This window comes from Seriola lalandi, unplaced genomic scaffold (assembly GCF_002814215.2).
Source record: "Seriola lalandi dorsalis isolate HSWRI2012SDOR001 ecotype SW California unplaced genomic scaffold, Sedor1 jcf7180002054522, whole genome shotgun sequence".
In the NCBI taxonomy this organism is placed as follows: Eukaryota; Metazoa; Chordata; class Actinopteri; order Carangiformes; family Carangidae; genus Seriola; species Seriola lalandi.
Genome location: NW_019525075.1, coordinates 317,510 through 332,224, shown reverse-complemented (window position 1 = coordinate 332,224; position 14,715 = coordinate 317,510). Strand labels below are relative to the sequence as shown.

Here is a 14,715-nt window from a genome sequence, read left to right as displayed (position 1 = left end):
TTTAATATCTCAAACCAGTTAAAGGGAGTTTACGTTCTGAAAGGGGATCCCTGTGAGCTTAATGTTGCATTCTCAAAACTGGGAATTGACTGTTTCAACTCTGTATCTGTGTCCCAGTCCTATATACAGTGGTCTACAAGTATTTTGGAGCATTCACACTGGAAAAGATACTATTTGTTAATGGACACCAATTTCTCTCAAACGTGATGAACTGATTTCCACAGCCGGAAAAAAGTGGACTATGGTGAGATGGCTGCATGGTGGATGTCATAAAAAAAATGAATTCAAAGTAAAGTCTTTGGAAAAAATACTTTGCTTTCTCTTTCTTAAGGTCTCAAATTTGAAGTGGTCAGTATTTTTCAAAAACCACATACAGTTTGTACAAAACATTACATACTATACATTACATAAAGCCAAAACAGCATATTATGCAAATTAATACAGACTTTATACTTTGTAGTATCAGTTTATAGCGTTGATTCTGGGCATATTTCCTGGTTAGATTGAAAGCCAGTACAGTGGGAAGAAAATGAATAATCAAAAGAAAGTTGCATTTGGTTGGCTGCTTTCATAACAGATGCTATTGATCAAAGTACGGTGCTACAGCCAGTTAATTTTTGCCTGAAAGAGAAAAATAATACACACGAACCCCTACATTAGCCTACGCTGTTGTTATTGTTGTCCTTTTATTGTCCCACCTTCCCTGAACGCATCTTATCAAATGAAACGCCCCCTCAGTCTATTAGTTTCCGCCCACAAAGTTACTCAGCCAGGTGACAGCTGAGCCAGCAAGGAAATATTACGACTGTACACTACGCAAAATTGCAGACGACATAACGATATTTGTCAGCGCTACATCAAACTAGACCACTCACAGTCAGATACTAAATCATTGCGTTTGTTTTCTGTTTTTGCGTATGCGTAATTTGAAAACCTCTCTTCCTCTCGTCGTTGCAGAAGTCAGCTAGCAGCGGTTAGCTTCATACGTTAATACCAAAGGAGGCTCAACGGTTGTTGCATTTGTGCCCAGGTAACGTAAGGCAGCCACCGTCAGCATGTCAGAGCCGGCCGGGGACGCGAAGTTGGAGATGAAGCAAGCAAGCAAAGAGGTGAAAGAGAGTGAAAACGTAGCGGAAAAATATTCAGCTATGACCGTGAGCAAGAATAGCGAAATGAACATGGGAGAGCTGTCGTCCGCCTTCAGCGCTGTGCCCACTCACAAACCAGTTAAAAAGGTAAGACTTCAGCCAAGTCTCCGCTTAACGCCACTGTGGCGGATATTTCGATGTTGAAAACTCGTTGTAGGATGTTATACAGCCTGGCGAATGTATACACTGTTTTAATGTGACCAATATTGTACCTGTCGTAGCTCATTTGAAGCTGCAACCTGTGCATGTGTTCAGTAGTACTCCAGGAAATTAATTTTAGAATAGGTTACACTAATGTCGCAGCCCACAGTATACTAAGTAAGTGACAACCCTCAGTCCTTTGGTAAATATAGTAAATATATATTTTAACCCTCAACTTTTAGGATAAAGACATGTTACATTTATTTTTAATGTAGGCTATTTGAATACACATTCATAGGAGAATGCACTATAAAGCTAAAGCAAATGATTCATTGAAAACAACGAAACTCTCACTTTCAATCTTACACATCACTTAACACTTAAACCAACTTCTGTCAATTTAAATTTTAACTGACATTAATTTTTTTCTCAGGACCTCCAATATGACACGTTTGGTTCATCATTTATACTTGGATGATTTCAAATTGTTTCAGCACTTCAATTTTAATTGCTCTGCTGACCTCTCAGTAATTGCAATTCAGCTACCACTTCAACAAAGAAATACACTAGCGATGATTCACATAACACAGAAAAACTAACATGGACTGTCTCTCAGTCTGTGTTGCCAAATAAAGCCTGTAACTGTTGACCGTATTTATGAATCTAAATTACTTCATTTCCGGACCATATCGTCATCAAAGAAACAAAATTTGTTCCAGGTTACATTTAGGAAATAATGGGGTCAGCTGACATGTTCAAGGAACAAGGAAGAGGTGCAGCTTGAATTCTTTGGGGGAAAGTATTTGCACACCCCATTGAAGCTTGTGTGGACAAATGAATGCCAGTTTCAGACCAAATACACTCTTTAAAATGCCTTTCTTACATTGTGCAAACTTATTGCTTAGCTGTGATCAGGAATCCGTCAAATGTAAACACTCTCAGCCATAGGTTTGTTAGTCAGTCTGGTAGCCTCATTATAGAGTAACTGTTTCACATCCTCATTCTCTTGTTGGGAGGGACTTATGTTACTGCAGTCATTAGCTTGCCAAATATTTGTTGTGTGATCAAAGAGTGTAAAGTTGTACTGTTGTAATGAAATCACCTGCACTCACTGGACTTATTGTAAACATTGACACAAGGGGCGGGTATTAACAAATCTACTCCAATGCCAAATAATAAATTAGAAATCAGTTCATGGTAATACAGTTACTGTAATTAACCTATTATTGTGTTTGATTTTAGTAAGAGTACAATATGTGTATATATATATATATATGAGGTCAAAGGTAGAAAGACAACTTTTTGCTGTGACATTGTGGTTCATGCCTCTGTGATCCAGACTCAAAGCTCAGAGGAGATCATTTTTTCTGTTTTCACAGAAATGTTTGGCTTATGTTAAACATTTATGATAGAGTTGTTCAGTTCAATGGTTATGGTCTGTAGTTAATATTTAGGTATTGATGGTTAAGGTAAGTTACAAGGCAAGCTTACAAATGATTATACATAGGAATTAGGTTGGAGGAGATGGTTAAGTATTGGTTAGATATTGGGTTTAGCGTAGTTGTTCTAATGAGATGGTTATGTGGAATTTTAGCTACCTTTTCTCAATCATGCCCTTTCAATCATATTTTTTTCAGCAATCTCTTAGAAGCGACATTTAAAAAACAGCAACAACAGGGGACTGCAGGCAAGGAAATTAAGTTTAATTTTAAACATTGTTAAGAAGGTGCATCTTCTCAACTCTATGGGGAGACTTTTCAGAGTATGGGAGCAAGTCATCTCAATGTGGTATAATCCTGGCTTTTGTCTACTTCCACTTGATTTTCCCTAAGGGGGAAATCTGTCTTGCAGCAAGGTGAAACAAACACACACTTAAACGTAAGATGCATAAAACATGATAAAACTCAATAAACCATTAAAAGTGCACCAAGTGACAGCATAACATAAAACCTGGAGTACCTCCAGCCACCACATTCATCCCAATCGACAGTGGTTGCAACATCACTATCATTCCCTTGGTATTAGCCGTGGAGTCTATAAGAAACACTTTGTATAGCAGAGAATTAATACAATCTTTAACACAGTGGCTTGATAACCAAATCTAAGGAACCCTAAACTTCAGTATCAGTCAGGCTCTGCAACCCACATTATCCTGTCCTGCCAGGGGAAAATATGTGGTGTCTTGTCACCTTAATCTCAAGAAAACAGCTTCACATTGTTCCTCATTGCCATGTTATTTTCATTGGTATGTGGAGGGTTTTCAGTACCAGTTCTTAACCTAGAAACCAGAGACTGACCTGACTGCTATTCAAAGATGAAGAGAATGAGCCTGAGTGGCATTAATGACATCTCACTCACACTGTAGTCTGACTTATTAAGGTCTAATCCAATCGCCTCATGCTCTAATTCTTTAACTCTCTCTCTTCTCTCTCTTTCTTTTTTTCAAAATGTTCAATCTCACCCAGCATGGTAAAGAAAATGATTACCAAAAACATTTCAGAAACTGCTGATGTGTATAGATCTGCCTTCTCTATACCTGGATTCACTAGCATGTGAGAATATAATGTTACAGCACCTAGAGGACTCCTCTCACTGTCTCATGTTGCCTCGATGCATGCAAAATCTTTGTCAACAAAATTGTTTCTGGTTTAACTACTGGGATAAAAAGTTAGCTGACCAGGCATAAAGCCAGGTCCACATACCTAAAACACAAGTTCCTTCCTCTTAAAGATACAAACTGAGTTTGTTTTACCTGTGGATTAACTGTTCATTTGGATGTAGAAAAAGTAAAGGATAAGCAGGAGATGAAACTGCAACAAAACTGCAGAGGCAACAAAACAAAGCAAAGCAAGCAATGGTAGCACTCATTACAATTACATTACAGAAGACCACTGGAAAAGTAGATGATTACAAGCAGTAGAGCTGTATCCATTTTCTGTGATTTTATCTGTCTGTTTTTTTGGATTGCAGCAACAGCATGGTAAACTGAGAGGGTGCATACAATCATTACACAATCATGAGTTTAGAGAGGGCCATCCAAACTAAAATTTTGCTTGGGCAGCTGAATTTTGCTTGCTTGCTTTTTCTTGATGGTGCAATAGGTGTTGGGCTGCAGCCTGACATCTATTTTTGGCAATGCAACAAAATAAGCTTACTAGTTTCAGTTGGATTATTATGTTACCAAAGTGTTTTTAGCAAAGAATGTCATTTTTCTTCACTCCGCTCTATGCAAATCCAATTAAGGCTAAAGTCATGTAAACAAGCAAAACAAAAACAAAACTTCTGCTAAAACAAGAAAAGCGAAGTGCTCTTTTCTAAAATCTTCACAGTACCGAACTTCCGGCTAAACTAGAATATGAGCTTTGAAACTGCTTAATTCTTTACATGATATGGCTAGCTCTGTATCCATTTAATATTACTATGAAAGAATTAAATTCACAGTGTCTTTGTTTGTTTTAGCAAATTCAGTTTGTGGAGGACAAGCAGGAGTTCAGCAGGTTCCCCACCAAGGCGGGCCGTCGCTCCTTGTCCCGTTCCATCTCTCAGTCATCCACAGACAGCTACAGCTCCGGTAAAGAGAGACATCCGGATACATGTATCCACAAGAGTTCAGTTTGTCTACAGTATTATTTGTGTATTGGCGAGTTCTTTGAAAACCTTGTTTCCTTTACAGCTGCGTCTTATACGGATAGCTCTGATGATGAGACTTCACCACGGGACAAAACACAGGTCAACTCCAAGGGCAGCAGTGACTTCTGTGTCAAGAACATCAAACAGGCTGAATTTGGCAGACGTGAGATTGAGATTGCAGAACAGGGTAAAACACAGAGAAGCTGCAGTTACCTGACCGTTTCACTTGAATGTTGTCTAATTTATCTACAAGACATCCATGATGCTTCATTATATTTTAACCAAGCATGTATTAAACATGCCACTTGTCTTGTTTTCAGATATGTCAGCGCTGATCTCACTCAGGAAGCGAGCACAGAGTGAGAAACCATTGGCAGGTGCCAAAATTGTGGGCTGCACTCACATCACTGCCCAGACTGCAGTAAGATTTCTCTCTGACTTTGAGCTTCAACACCTAAGCAAAGGCTGCAGTGTGATAATGGCTCTTAATCAGGATTTTCGTATTTTAGGTCAATCTTAATCACAGTTTCTGCTCTACTTACTGCATAGACAACACAAGTTTTTTGTAACTTTACGCCAACTCTCATATTGTTTGAATCTTAAATTCTTGAAGAACATTTTAACATTCTGTGTTACTGAATAATAAAATGCTCAAATGATTAATGTGTTATATTTTTAATAAGTGAATACCTTTTTTCTGACAATTTTCCTTTTCACCTGTTGTTTACCTTTTTCTTTTCAGGTGCTGATCGAGACCCTGGTTGCTCTTGGTGCTCAGTGCCGCTGGACTGCCTGTAACATATATTCTACGCAGAATGAAGTGGCTGCTGCCCTGTCAGAGACAGGTAAACAGCACTTTTTCAGAAGTATATGTGTCCTTTGCCATGTAAGCAGCTCGGGAACAGGGATCGTGTTTGGGAATGTTTAATAAACTTCTGAAAAATTATCCCTGCGGAGATAATGGGAACACATAAGATTTGCCATTTAGTGAAAGAACAGCACTACTTGAGCCTTTTATCTGTGGTTGCTATGTGATGGTTTAAGTATGTACTAAATTTCCACAGTAGACCTTTAATGATCTGACAAGCTGAGGGGGTTACTACAAATTAAGGAGTCACTCAGGGGAGATCCTGCATTTTTAGGGTGGTGGGTTTGGTTTGTGTCTACTGTTCAGTAATTTATTTCTGTGCATAGTCTACTAGTCTACTACATGTTGAGCTATTCTATCAGGAAAAATATACATTATATGGCACCTAGGAAGCATAAGTGTCTGGCATTTTTGAACAGTTCTCCAACTTGCTTTTACACCCAATAATGATATTCATATTCTCTGGATCTGTCCAAACATTTTCACAATTGTGCATTATAGGATTATTGTATTGCAAAAAGTGTCACATGTTAGTAACTTAATTCACTTTCATACATGAAGCTTGGTAAGGGTTTCTTGAATGGGAGCATAGAAATCTAATGTAGTCTCTCCAGTTTCTGTTTTGGAAGATTAAAGGGACTTTGTCATGTTCATCAGTCTAGACGGAGCAATCAAGATGGTAGAAAATGGTATTGTTGATATAAGATTTCTGAAGATATTACCCATCCGTAATGTCTCAGGTGTGGCTGTGTTTGCCTGGAAGGGGGAGTCTGAGGATGACTTTTGGTGGTGCATTGACCGATGTGTCAACACTGAGGGCTGGCAGCCGAACATGGTATGTGCAAAAGTTTTTTTTAACTTAGTGAGGGTGCAGTCCACTTTTGAGTCCCTTGGTTTTATAGGAATAGACTGCAACATGGGAATGATATATTGTACATGTATCTCAGAATACAAGGCAAAATGTAAAAATTAATGTGTGATTTATTTTGACTTGTGTGCCCAAAAAGTAATGAGCAGTGCCAGGCTTTACATGGTACTTGTCTGTCTGTACCGTCTCTTTACAAACACTTATGTTCATAAAGGAAAATCTGAACTTTTTCCTCTCACCTGTCAGATCCTTGATGATGGAGGAGACTTGACACACTGGATGTACAAGAAATACCCTAATGTATTCAAGAAGATCAGGGGAATCGTAGAGGAGAGTGTCACTGGAGTTCACAGGTAATTTATTGAGTAATATTTATGTACTACTATGTACTTACACATATTGAATTCCAAACATGAAGTGAAACGTTTCCGCCTTCTGTGTAGGTTGTATCAGCTGTCCAAAGCTGGAAAACTGTGTGTGCCAGCGATGAATGTAAATGACTCTGTGACGAAACAGAAGTTTGACAACCTGTACTGCTGCAGAGAGTCAATCCTGGACGGGTGAGTAAGTTTGTGTTTGAGGTATTTGATTGTTGGAAGGCACAATAACAACAAGTACGACTCATGTTTAAACACTAGTACAGTTTGTTTATTCGACAGCTTTACAGTGACTTGTGTGGTTTGAAAAGGTTCTTCCTCATAGTTTGAAAACAACCTGGAGTTTAATACTCTCAGAAACTGTTTACATGAGGATTGGTGTTTTACAGTGGAGTGTGGAAAAAGTCAAGACACTGCTATCATTGAACTGCACCCTGTTCGGAAAGATCAAATTCACATATCACCTGAGTAGGTTTTTAAAAAGCTGCTGTCTGTGTAATCCTCTGTGCTGCACATTGTAAACTCCCTGGACTTGTTATATTTATTACCCTACTGTTAATTATCACCAAGGCAGCATATGAATAGTCTTGTACTCTTTAACGATGTGGCCACAGCTCTGCACCGGTGCTTTCTACAGTACCCACTCATTATTTATTGCCGTTCGTTGTGATTAATTATCTGCAAGGTATACTGATGTCTTGTAGCAGGTGTTCCATTAGGAGTTATGCCACTAAAAGACAGCATCATCACCTTTATGATTTACTGTACTGGGATATTTAAGGAGATATTTTGTAAAGAGTGAAAGCTTTGATTCCACAGTCTGCCAAATAAGATTTTACTGCTCTATCATATAAAGATGCCAGATTTTGGAGGTGGAAACATACTAAGTGGCAGTTTTTCACTTCTGCAAAATGTGCTAACTTTATGTCTCAAACCTCTTTAGCTTGAAGAGAACCACAGATGTCATGTTTGGAGGCAAACAGGTGGTCGTATGTGGGTACGGCGAGGTGAGATACTGATTATAACGTTCACATTTCAAACTACTGTTAATCATCTAGCCCTGAAAACATTCGTGATAGTACATTGCAATGCTTGCAACTCACATAAACACAGTCCATGGACTCATAACACAGATAGCTGTCATCCCATTTCATTGGGATGAAGGATTTACAGGCCAGTGAATATATCTTTGTCTTGTTGTTGAGTCTAGATGGTATTAAAGAATCAGTCTTTACATGTAATTGAGATTAATACTCTTGTCATGTTCAAATTCTTACTGTGTTTAAATACTGATATGGGTTATTTCTCTAGTTTTTATTAAGGTGAGGGTAATCTGAATATGTAACTTTGCTTGTCATACAATATGATGTTATAATTTTATTATTATATATTATTATTTTGTCTGTGCAGGTTGGAAAAGGTTGTTGTGCTGCTCTGAAAGCTCTGGGAGCCATCGTCTATGTTACAGAGATCGATCCCATCTGTGCCCTGCAGGCCTGGTGAGGAAAACAAGACCTGGGATGATCTGCATGCTGAATCTGTTGACATAAATGAATAGGAGAGACAGCAGCAGGGATATCAATATAGTACAGCTGCTCAAGCTAGGTTTTGTTAATAACCAAACAAAATATTGTTACATAACTAAGTTCAGCTTGATCTCAATTCGGCAGTAACACAAGGGAGTCCATCGGTTTCAGTTGCTTGTCAATAAATAATAGATCATTTGCTGTTTGTCACTATCCTCGCTGAGGCTGAACGTTGAACCTCTTCTTTCACGTGTGTGTGAACAGCATGGATGGGTTCAGGGTGGTCAAGCTGAATGAGGTCATTCGCCAGGTTGATGTCATCATCACGTGCACTGGTAACTTGACTTGCCATGCTGATGCTGGCGTAACAACTCACTGAGAATGCACTCATATAGAATAACATTTTATAGCTTTTCAATCTAGAATATATTTGTATACAGTATACATATTGTGTCTAATTGCAGGGAACAAGAATGTGGTGACCAGAGACCAGCTCGACCGAATGAAAAACGGCTCCATTGTCTGCAACATGGGGCACTCCAATACTGAGATTGATGTGGTAAAGTAGCGTTTACAATGGAAGAATTCCAAGTTAAATCTATCCTATCATAAAGAACGTGAGGGTGACAGATGAACTCGTCTCTTCCAGGCAAGTCTGCGGACCCCTGAGCTGACTTGGGAGAGAGTGCGCTCTCAGGTGGACCACGTCATCTGGCCGGATGGCAAGAGAGTTATACTACTGGCTGAGGTGACTACGTCTATGTGCCTTGTAATCATATGTAATATGTTGTTTAATTTGCATTTAAACAATGGAAACACAAAACACCAACAAATATAGCACATTACATACATAGTACCACCATTTATACAGCATCTATAACATACAGCAGCCCAGAAATCCATTCTCCCTTTGTGAGCTGTCATATGAAATAATTTGCCCTCAAGCAGTAATTATGGAAACTATGAAATAGATCACTGATAACATTTATTGCTACACTAATTAACTGACCACAGCAACATGTTAATATGCAAGGTTTCATTATGTTGGATCAGCGATACTTAAACGTAATTGCATTTTGGCATTTTATGTTCTTGATAACATGTTTTCTTCCACAGGGACGTCTCCTCAACCTCAGCTGCTCCACTGTCCCCACCTTTGTCTTGTCCATCACAGCCACCACTCAGGTAACATGTTGATACATACTGATAGTAGCTAATGACACAGAGTAGGTACTGCTGTCCACTGTGGATAGCAGTATATAGGGTTCACCATGTGTTTTTTTGGTGCAATCATTTGACCATCCTTGCAGACGAGCTCATGCTCTGACCTGGAGATGTCATCAGTAATTATAAAACACAAGAGAGCAATATCTGTATCTGAGCTGAGCTTGTTTCTATAACATAAAATAGATTCCTGCTTGTAAAGGACATAATGACATGTGATTGTATACAGTAGACTTGCAGCCACATGCTGCTTCTGTTCATAGATGTGCTATCATTGCTTTGAAATCAGAAGTTCATAGTTGCATTTATGCTCTTCATTAAATTCATAATATGCATTCATTTCCAACAGAGTTATTAATGCATGTTTGTTTTCAGGCCTTGGCCCTTATAGAGTTGTACAATGCTCCCGAGGGACGATACAAGCAGGATGTTTACTTGCTTCCCAAGAAGATGGGTGAGGATATAGACACTTAACCATGACCTGTAGTATTTAAGTATTTAAAGTCCAGTGAGTAACAATACTCATGGCTGGGCTGTAGCACCGAAGTCCTAAGTGAATTAACTTCTTCCTCAGTCTGCCTTGCTTGTTATTTTTGAGATTACACGTCTAGGACATGGGATGAGATGGAAATGAAAAAAATCTCCTTCTCTGAACTTACTCATGCCCTCTGGTGGTGCTGGTGCTGTAACTGATGATCTAAGTCAGGCTGTGACTGGGTAGAAGTAGAATTTGACCCAGCAGAATTATGTTGATTTCTTGTGTTGAGCCATGTGTATGTATCTCTTTCTTACTAAACCATATCTGTGTATTTCAGATGAATATGTTGCCAGTCTCCATTTGGCCACTTTTGATGCCCACCTGACAGAGCTTAGTGATGAGCAGGCGAAATACCTGGGCCTCAACAAGAACGGTCCCTTTAAACCCAACTACTACAGGTACAGGTCTACAAACTTTTAGCATAGATTTTAATCATTAGCTATTAATCTGTGGCTTTTGTGTTGATTGAATACTTATCGTTCTTAATGAGAAACCACCACAAATTATTAGAGCCCAAATTGATATTTGAACAACAACAGTCATAATGCACAAACAATTTCATGCAGGAAAAAGCAACACATTTTTCATATTTGAGTAGCTGCAATGAACAGTTGATTGGTATTTTGTACTTCATTAATAGACTGTATTAAGCTGCTCACAAACTTAAAATAATAAAAAACATTTGCTGTTAATATTTTCTCTGTTTTTGGTGTTCACAGGTATTAATCTGCAAGGGATTCCCCATCTGCACACCTAGAGTGGACGGTACCTGATATTACCTATCCCTAGGACAAACAAAAGATTTATGTATATTGTATTTTATACCCTCCACAAGATGCACAGCTTATATTTAGTTGTATTTTACTGACCACAGCAAGTTTTGCGTCACTTGCTGCTTCCTACAGATGATGGACCTAGCACCCAGTTGGCCATGAAAAGTCAGTGTAACTACAGCACTTAGACCTGCTGTTTAATTTCAGGTGCATCTGTTTCCATACATGCTGACTCCTAGGTTATTTAGAGTTTTAATAGATATTGAATAATGTATCAATATATTGTGCCAAATGACTGTGACAGGGAAGGTTTACAGTTGTTGTGAAATATTAATGGTTAGATGTGAAATCAGTTAAACCTGCATTAAGCGACATTTTTATATAAACATTGTTTCAAATTCCTCCATATAGTCACTTGAAATACAAAACACACAAAGCTTTTTATCCACCTTTTTAGCTTGTGTTTTTTGGTTCTCTTATCAACGTCTTATATCAGAACATTTGCAGCCATTTCAGGAAAAGAAGCTTAGACAAGCGTGGTCTAGCACAAAACGACAGAGAGCCAATGTTAATTCTGGCTTGTGAAGAAAGTCAAATGTTCTCCTGACTAGGTAGACCAAGTCAGAGCTAAGAGGCCAATGAATATTGGACTTAAATTTATCAGGTGGCCAAAAATTTGACTAATTAGATGTCGCAGTGTGTCTGCTGGGTGTTATGCCGGGAACAGACTGCCTGTGTTGTTCATGCTTAGTGGCTGCATTGAACTGCTGTGGCTTGCACATGTGAGTGTGTTCACACCGGCTGCTTTGCCAGCTCCATCTTTCTACATAAAGTTGCCACTGTGTCCACATGCAGCTCCTAGAATGGTTAAAAAACTTTTTTTTTTTTCATGTCTGTGACATATTCATATTCAGCCTAGACATAGACAGCTTTAGTGGAAAATGTCAGTTTTGTGTAATGTTGCCGGTATGATGTCAGTATGACCAATTATGTTTTTATGCTGGGAGCCACGTGCGCGTGTAAAATAGGCGAGCCGCCGAATCTGTAGATCACATGATGCAGTTGCGAGGCATGAGACACGTGTTAGGCAGACAGTGTGTTCGCTCTATCCTGTTAAAATGGGCGCCCAAATGAAAACCAAGATGTTCTGCAGCCGCCACGCCACGCATCCAGTGGGTTCCCGGCCTTAAAGTAGGCAATCGCTTGCTTACAAATGAGCCATAACAACTTGATAAGCTGATTGTAAATCAATGCTGTGTGTCTGTGAGTTTGTTTTGTCTTTCTACCCCCCAGTGGTAAAAAAAAAAAAAAAATCGCTCAATTCAGCTTTAAAATGTTCTTTCTGTTTGATGAGGCAGCACTCACTCACTGAATACATTCCATCCACAAGATACAGAGGAAATTTCCTCTCCTCTGTAGTACCATCACCTATACTGCTAACATTCAGCAGATATTGGCGAATAGTAACTTGACTACTTTTTGATTATGACAAACATAAGAAGACAGCTTGACATTTATTTTCTTTAAAAGATGTGTCCATTTTTGAGGTTTTGGTGTCTGGAAAGAATAGTATCTGCACCTCAGGGCATTCAAATATCTCAAATTATCTGTAAATATATTTTTACCACATCTGCACTGTCTGACCTAAGTATCCATGTCTAATCTCATTGTCATTCTCATGAAATTACTATTTACAGTAGAGGTGTAAAATAAGTTTATATATTTTGATACTCTATGATCCATGGCATCTGTGATCTATGGCTATGATCTATGACTATTACAACTATGTATATTCTGTGTTATGCCAGTTGAGCAGTGTTACATACAGTATGTTTGTACTGTATATGCAACAGTGTCTGATGAACCAGTCTAATAATGGTGTTTGCTGAAGTGCAACATTCAGTTTGTTGTTTAGATTTGTCAGAGGACTCTGATCTTCTGTTAACTAGACAATGTCTGTTTTTCTATTAAAGATTTTAACAACAAATGCTCTGGGACTAGACATGGATAAGCTTTGTTGTCAACACATTTGCCTCAACAGATGTGTTAACTTTACCTCTGTGTTATCTTGCTCTCTTACACCGTCATTACTGCTATTCTAATTACACAATGTTTTGTTTCCTGAAAATGATCACTGTTTAAAAGGCTTAAGCACTGTTACTGTTTAGTGAGGCTTGTTAAATGCACAAATACAGTATACCACATTTACTTCTCTATATTCACATGTAAGATTTTTTTTTAAGTATTGAAAACATCAGGAAACTTATTTGAGTAATTATTTTCTTCAATTGAAACTATATAGTGTGCAGGTAGTTGTTATTGCTGAATTTAAAGCTCTTCAACACAATTCAATATGCTGTATTTTATGCTGGTGGCTTTTGGGCCGATCTTACTCCAAACAGTTGACAGTGTTACTGTCCCTGCCAAGGGTTCAGCACCTTGTTATCTTTTTATGGTATTGCTCCACATTCAGTATCTGTTTCCATCACCCTTCAAAAAACTTAAAATCTGTCTGCAGGTACAGGTGATTCCTGCATTTAATTTGTTCATTCATTTAATTTTTTTTTCTGATTTTAATATTTTGGTTTTTGTGTCTTAATGTTGTTTATTGAATATTAGCCTACAATGTGATACTATGGAGTGCTTTCATCTTTGCAATAGCAGCTTTTAAGGCATTAGAGCCAAGGACATTCAGTGAGGACATCATTGTCAGCAAGATGTGTGCTGTAACCGTGGTTACTGGTCAGTTGACAGTGCCTTGTGACTCACTTAGTAATTTCTACTCACATGTCCAACTGTTTTTCCCAAATATGCTAATACCCAATATGGTTGTTATTCTGCAATATACAGTAATAGCTATGCAGCAAAACATACTCACATCAGTCAAAAGTGTTTTACTTCTGCAATGTTGGAGAGTTATTCAATCAGTGTTTCACAGTACTCAAATATGTATTACTGTAAGATCACTAATTTTTAGACATTACTAGGCAATACTTTACATTTCGGTGTTCTTATGTACTTTGACATTGATTTTCATGTATAATTTTCATCTAAGTTTTATTTCTTTCAACAATCCTTCATTGTAATTATTTGCAGTGGTCTTTCATTATAGCACATGCCTTTTACAATGACTTCCTCTTGCTTTGACCAATAATATGGATATTTTAATCTACGTTTAACTCATTACAGAGACAAATGAATGTGTTGTTTCTGGAGCAGACAGTTTGACTCTTGTCAAATTGAAGGAAATAAGCATACCACTGTGATTTGACAGTTGTGCACTGTTGCTGGTTTGAAGTTTTTGATGTGGACTCAAAGTTCTGCAAATGATATATTAGCTATAAAGTAGGCTTATATTTTCAACATTGTATCTGTAGTTTAATTTGAAGAACACAATTTCAGTAGTATACACCCTGTTCATTTTTTGTGCCCAATTCCCTTTAATAAACTGCTGTTTAGATTTGAAAATGGCTCAGACACATAATTTCACTGACATAGATAGACGGACCAAATTTTTGATTATATTTGGGAATAGGGGAATATGCACTACTAAGGCATAACATCAACTGACATGATAAGGGACTTGAGGGGGGTACTGTCTTATCACATGATCTTTATGCCC

At 38.2% G+C, this 14,715-nt stretch overlaps 1 protein-coding gene across 1 annotated transcript; it reads left to right on the top strand.

Moving 5' to 3' along the window:
* Nucleotides 1-760: 760 nt before the first annotated feature.
* Nucleotides 761-14,561, top strand: LOC111660825 (S-adenosylhomocysteine hydrolase-like protein 1). Its single transcript, XM_023414231.2, has 17 exons — nt 761-1,235; nt 4,749-4,860; nt 4,963-5,106; nt 5,240-5,340; nt 5,662-5,764; nt 6,528-6,622; nt 6,902-7,008; nt 7,099-7,215; nt 7,976-8,039; nt 8,443-8,531; nt 8,823-8,893; nt 9,023-9,117; nt 9,208-9,306; nt 9,675-9,743; nt 10,158-10,236; nt 10,598-10,718; nt 11,040-14,561. Exons 1-17 carry the CDS (start codon nt 1,056-1,058, stop codon nt 11,044-11,046), a joined length of 1,653 nt encoding a protein of 550 aa, XP_023269999.1. The 5' UTR covers nt 761-1,055; the 3' UTR covers nt 11,047-14,561.
* Nucleotides 14,562-14,715: the final 154 nt, after the last annotated feature.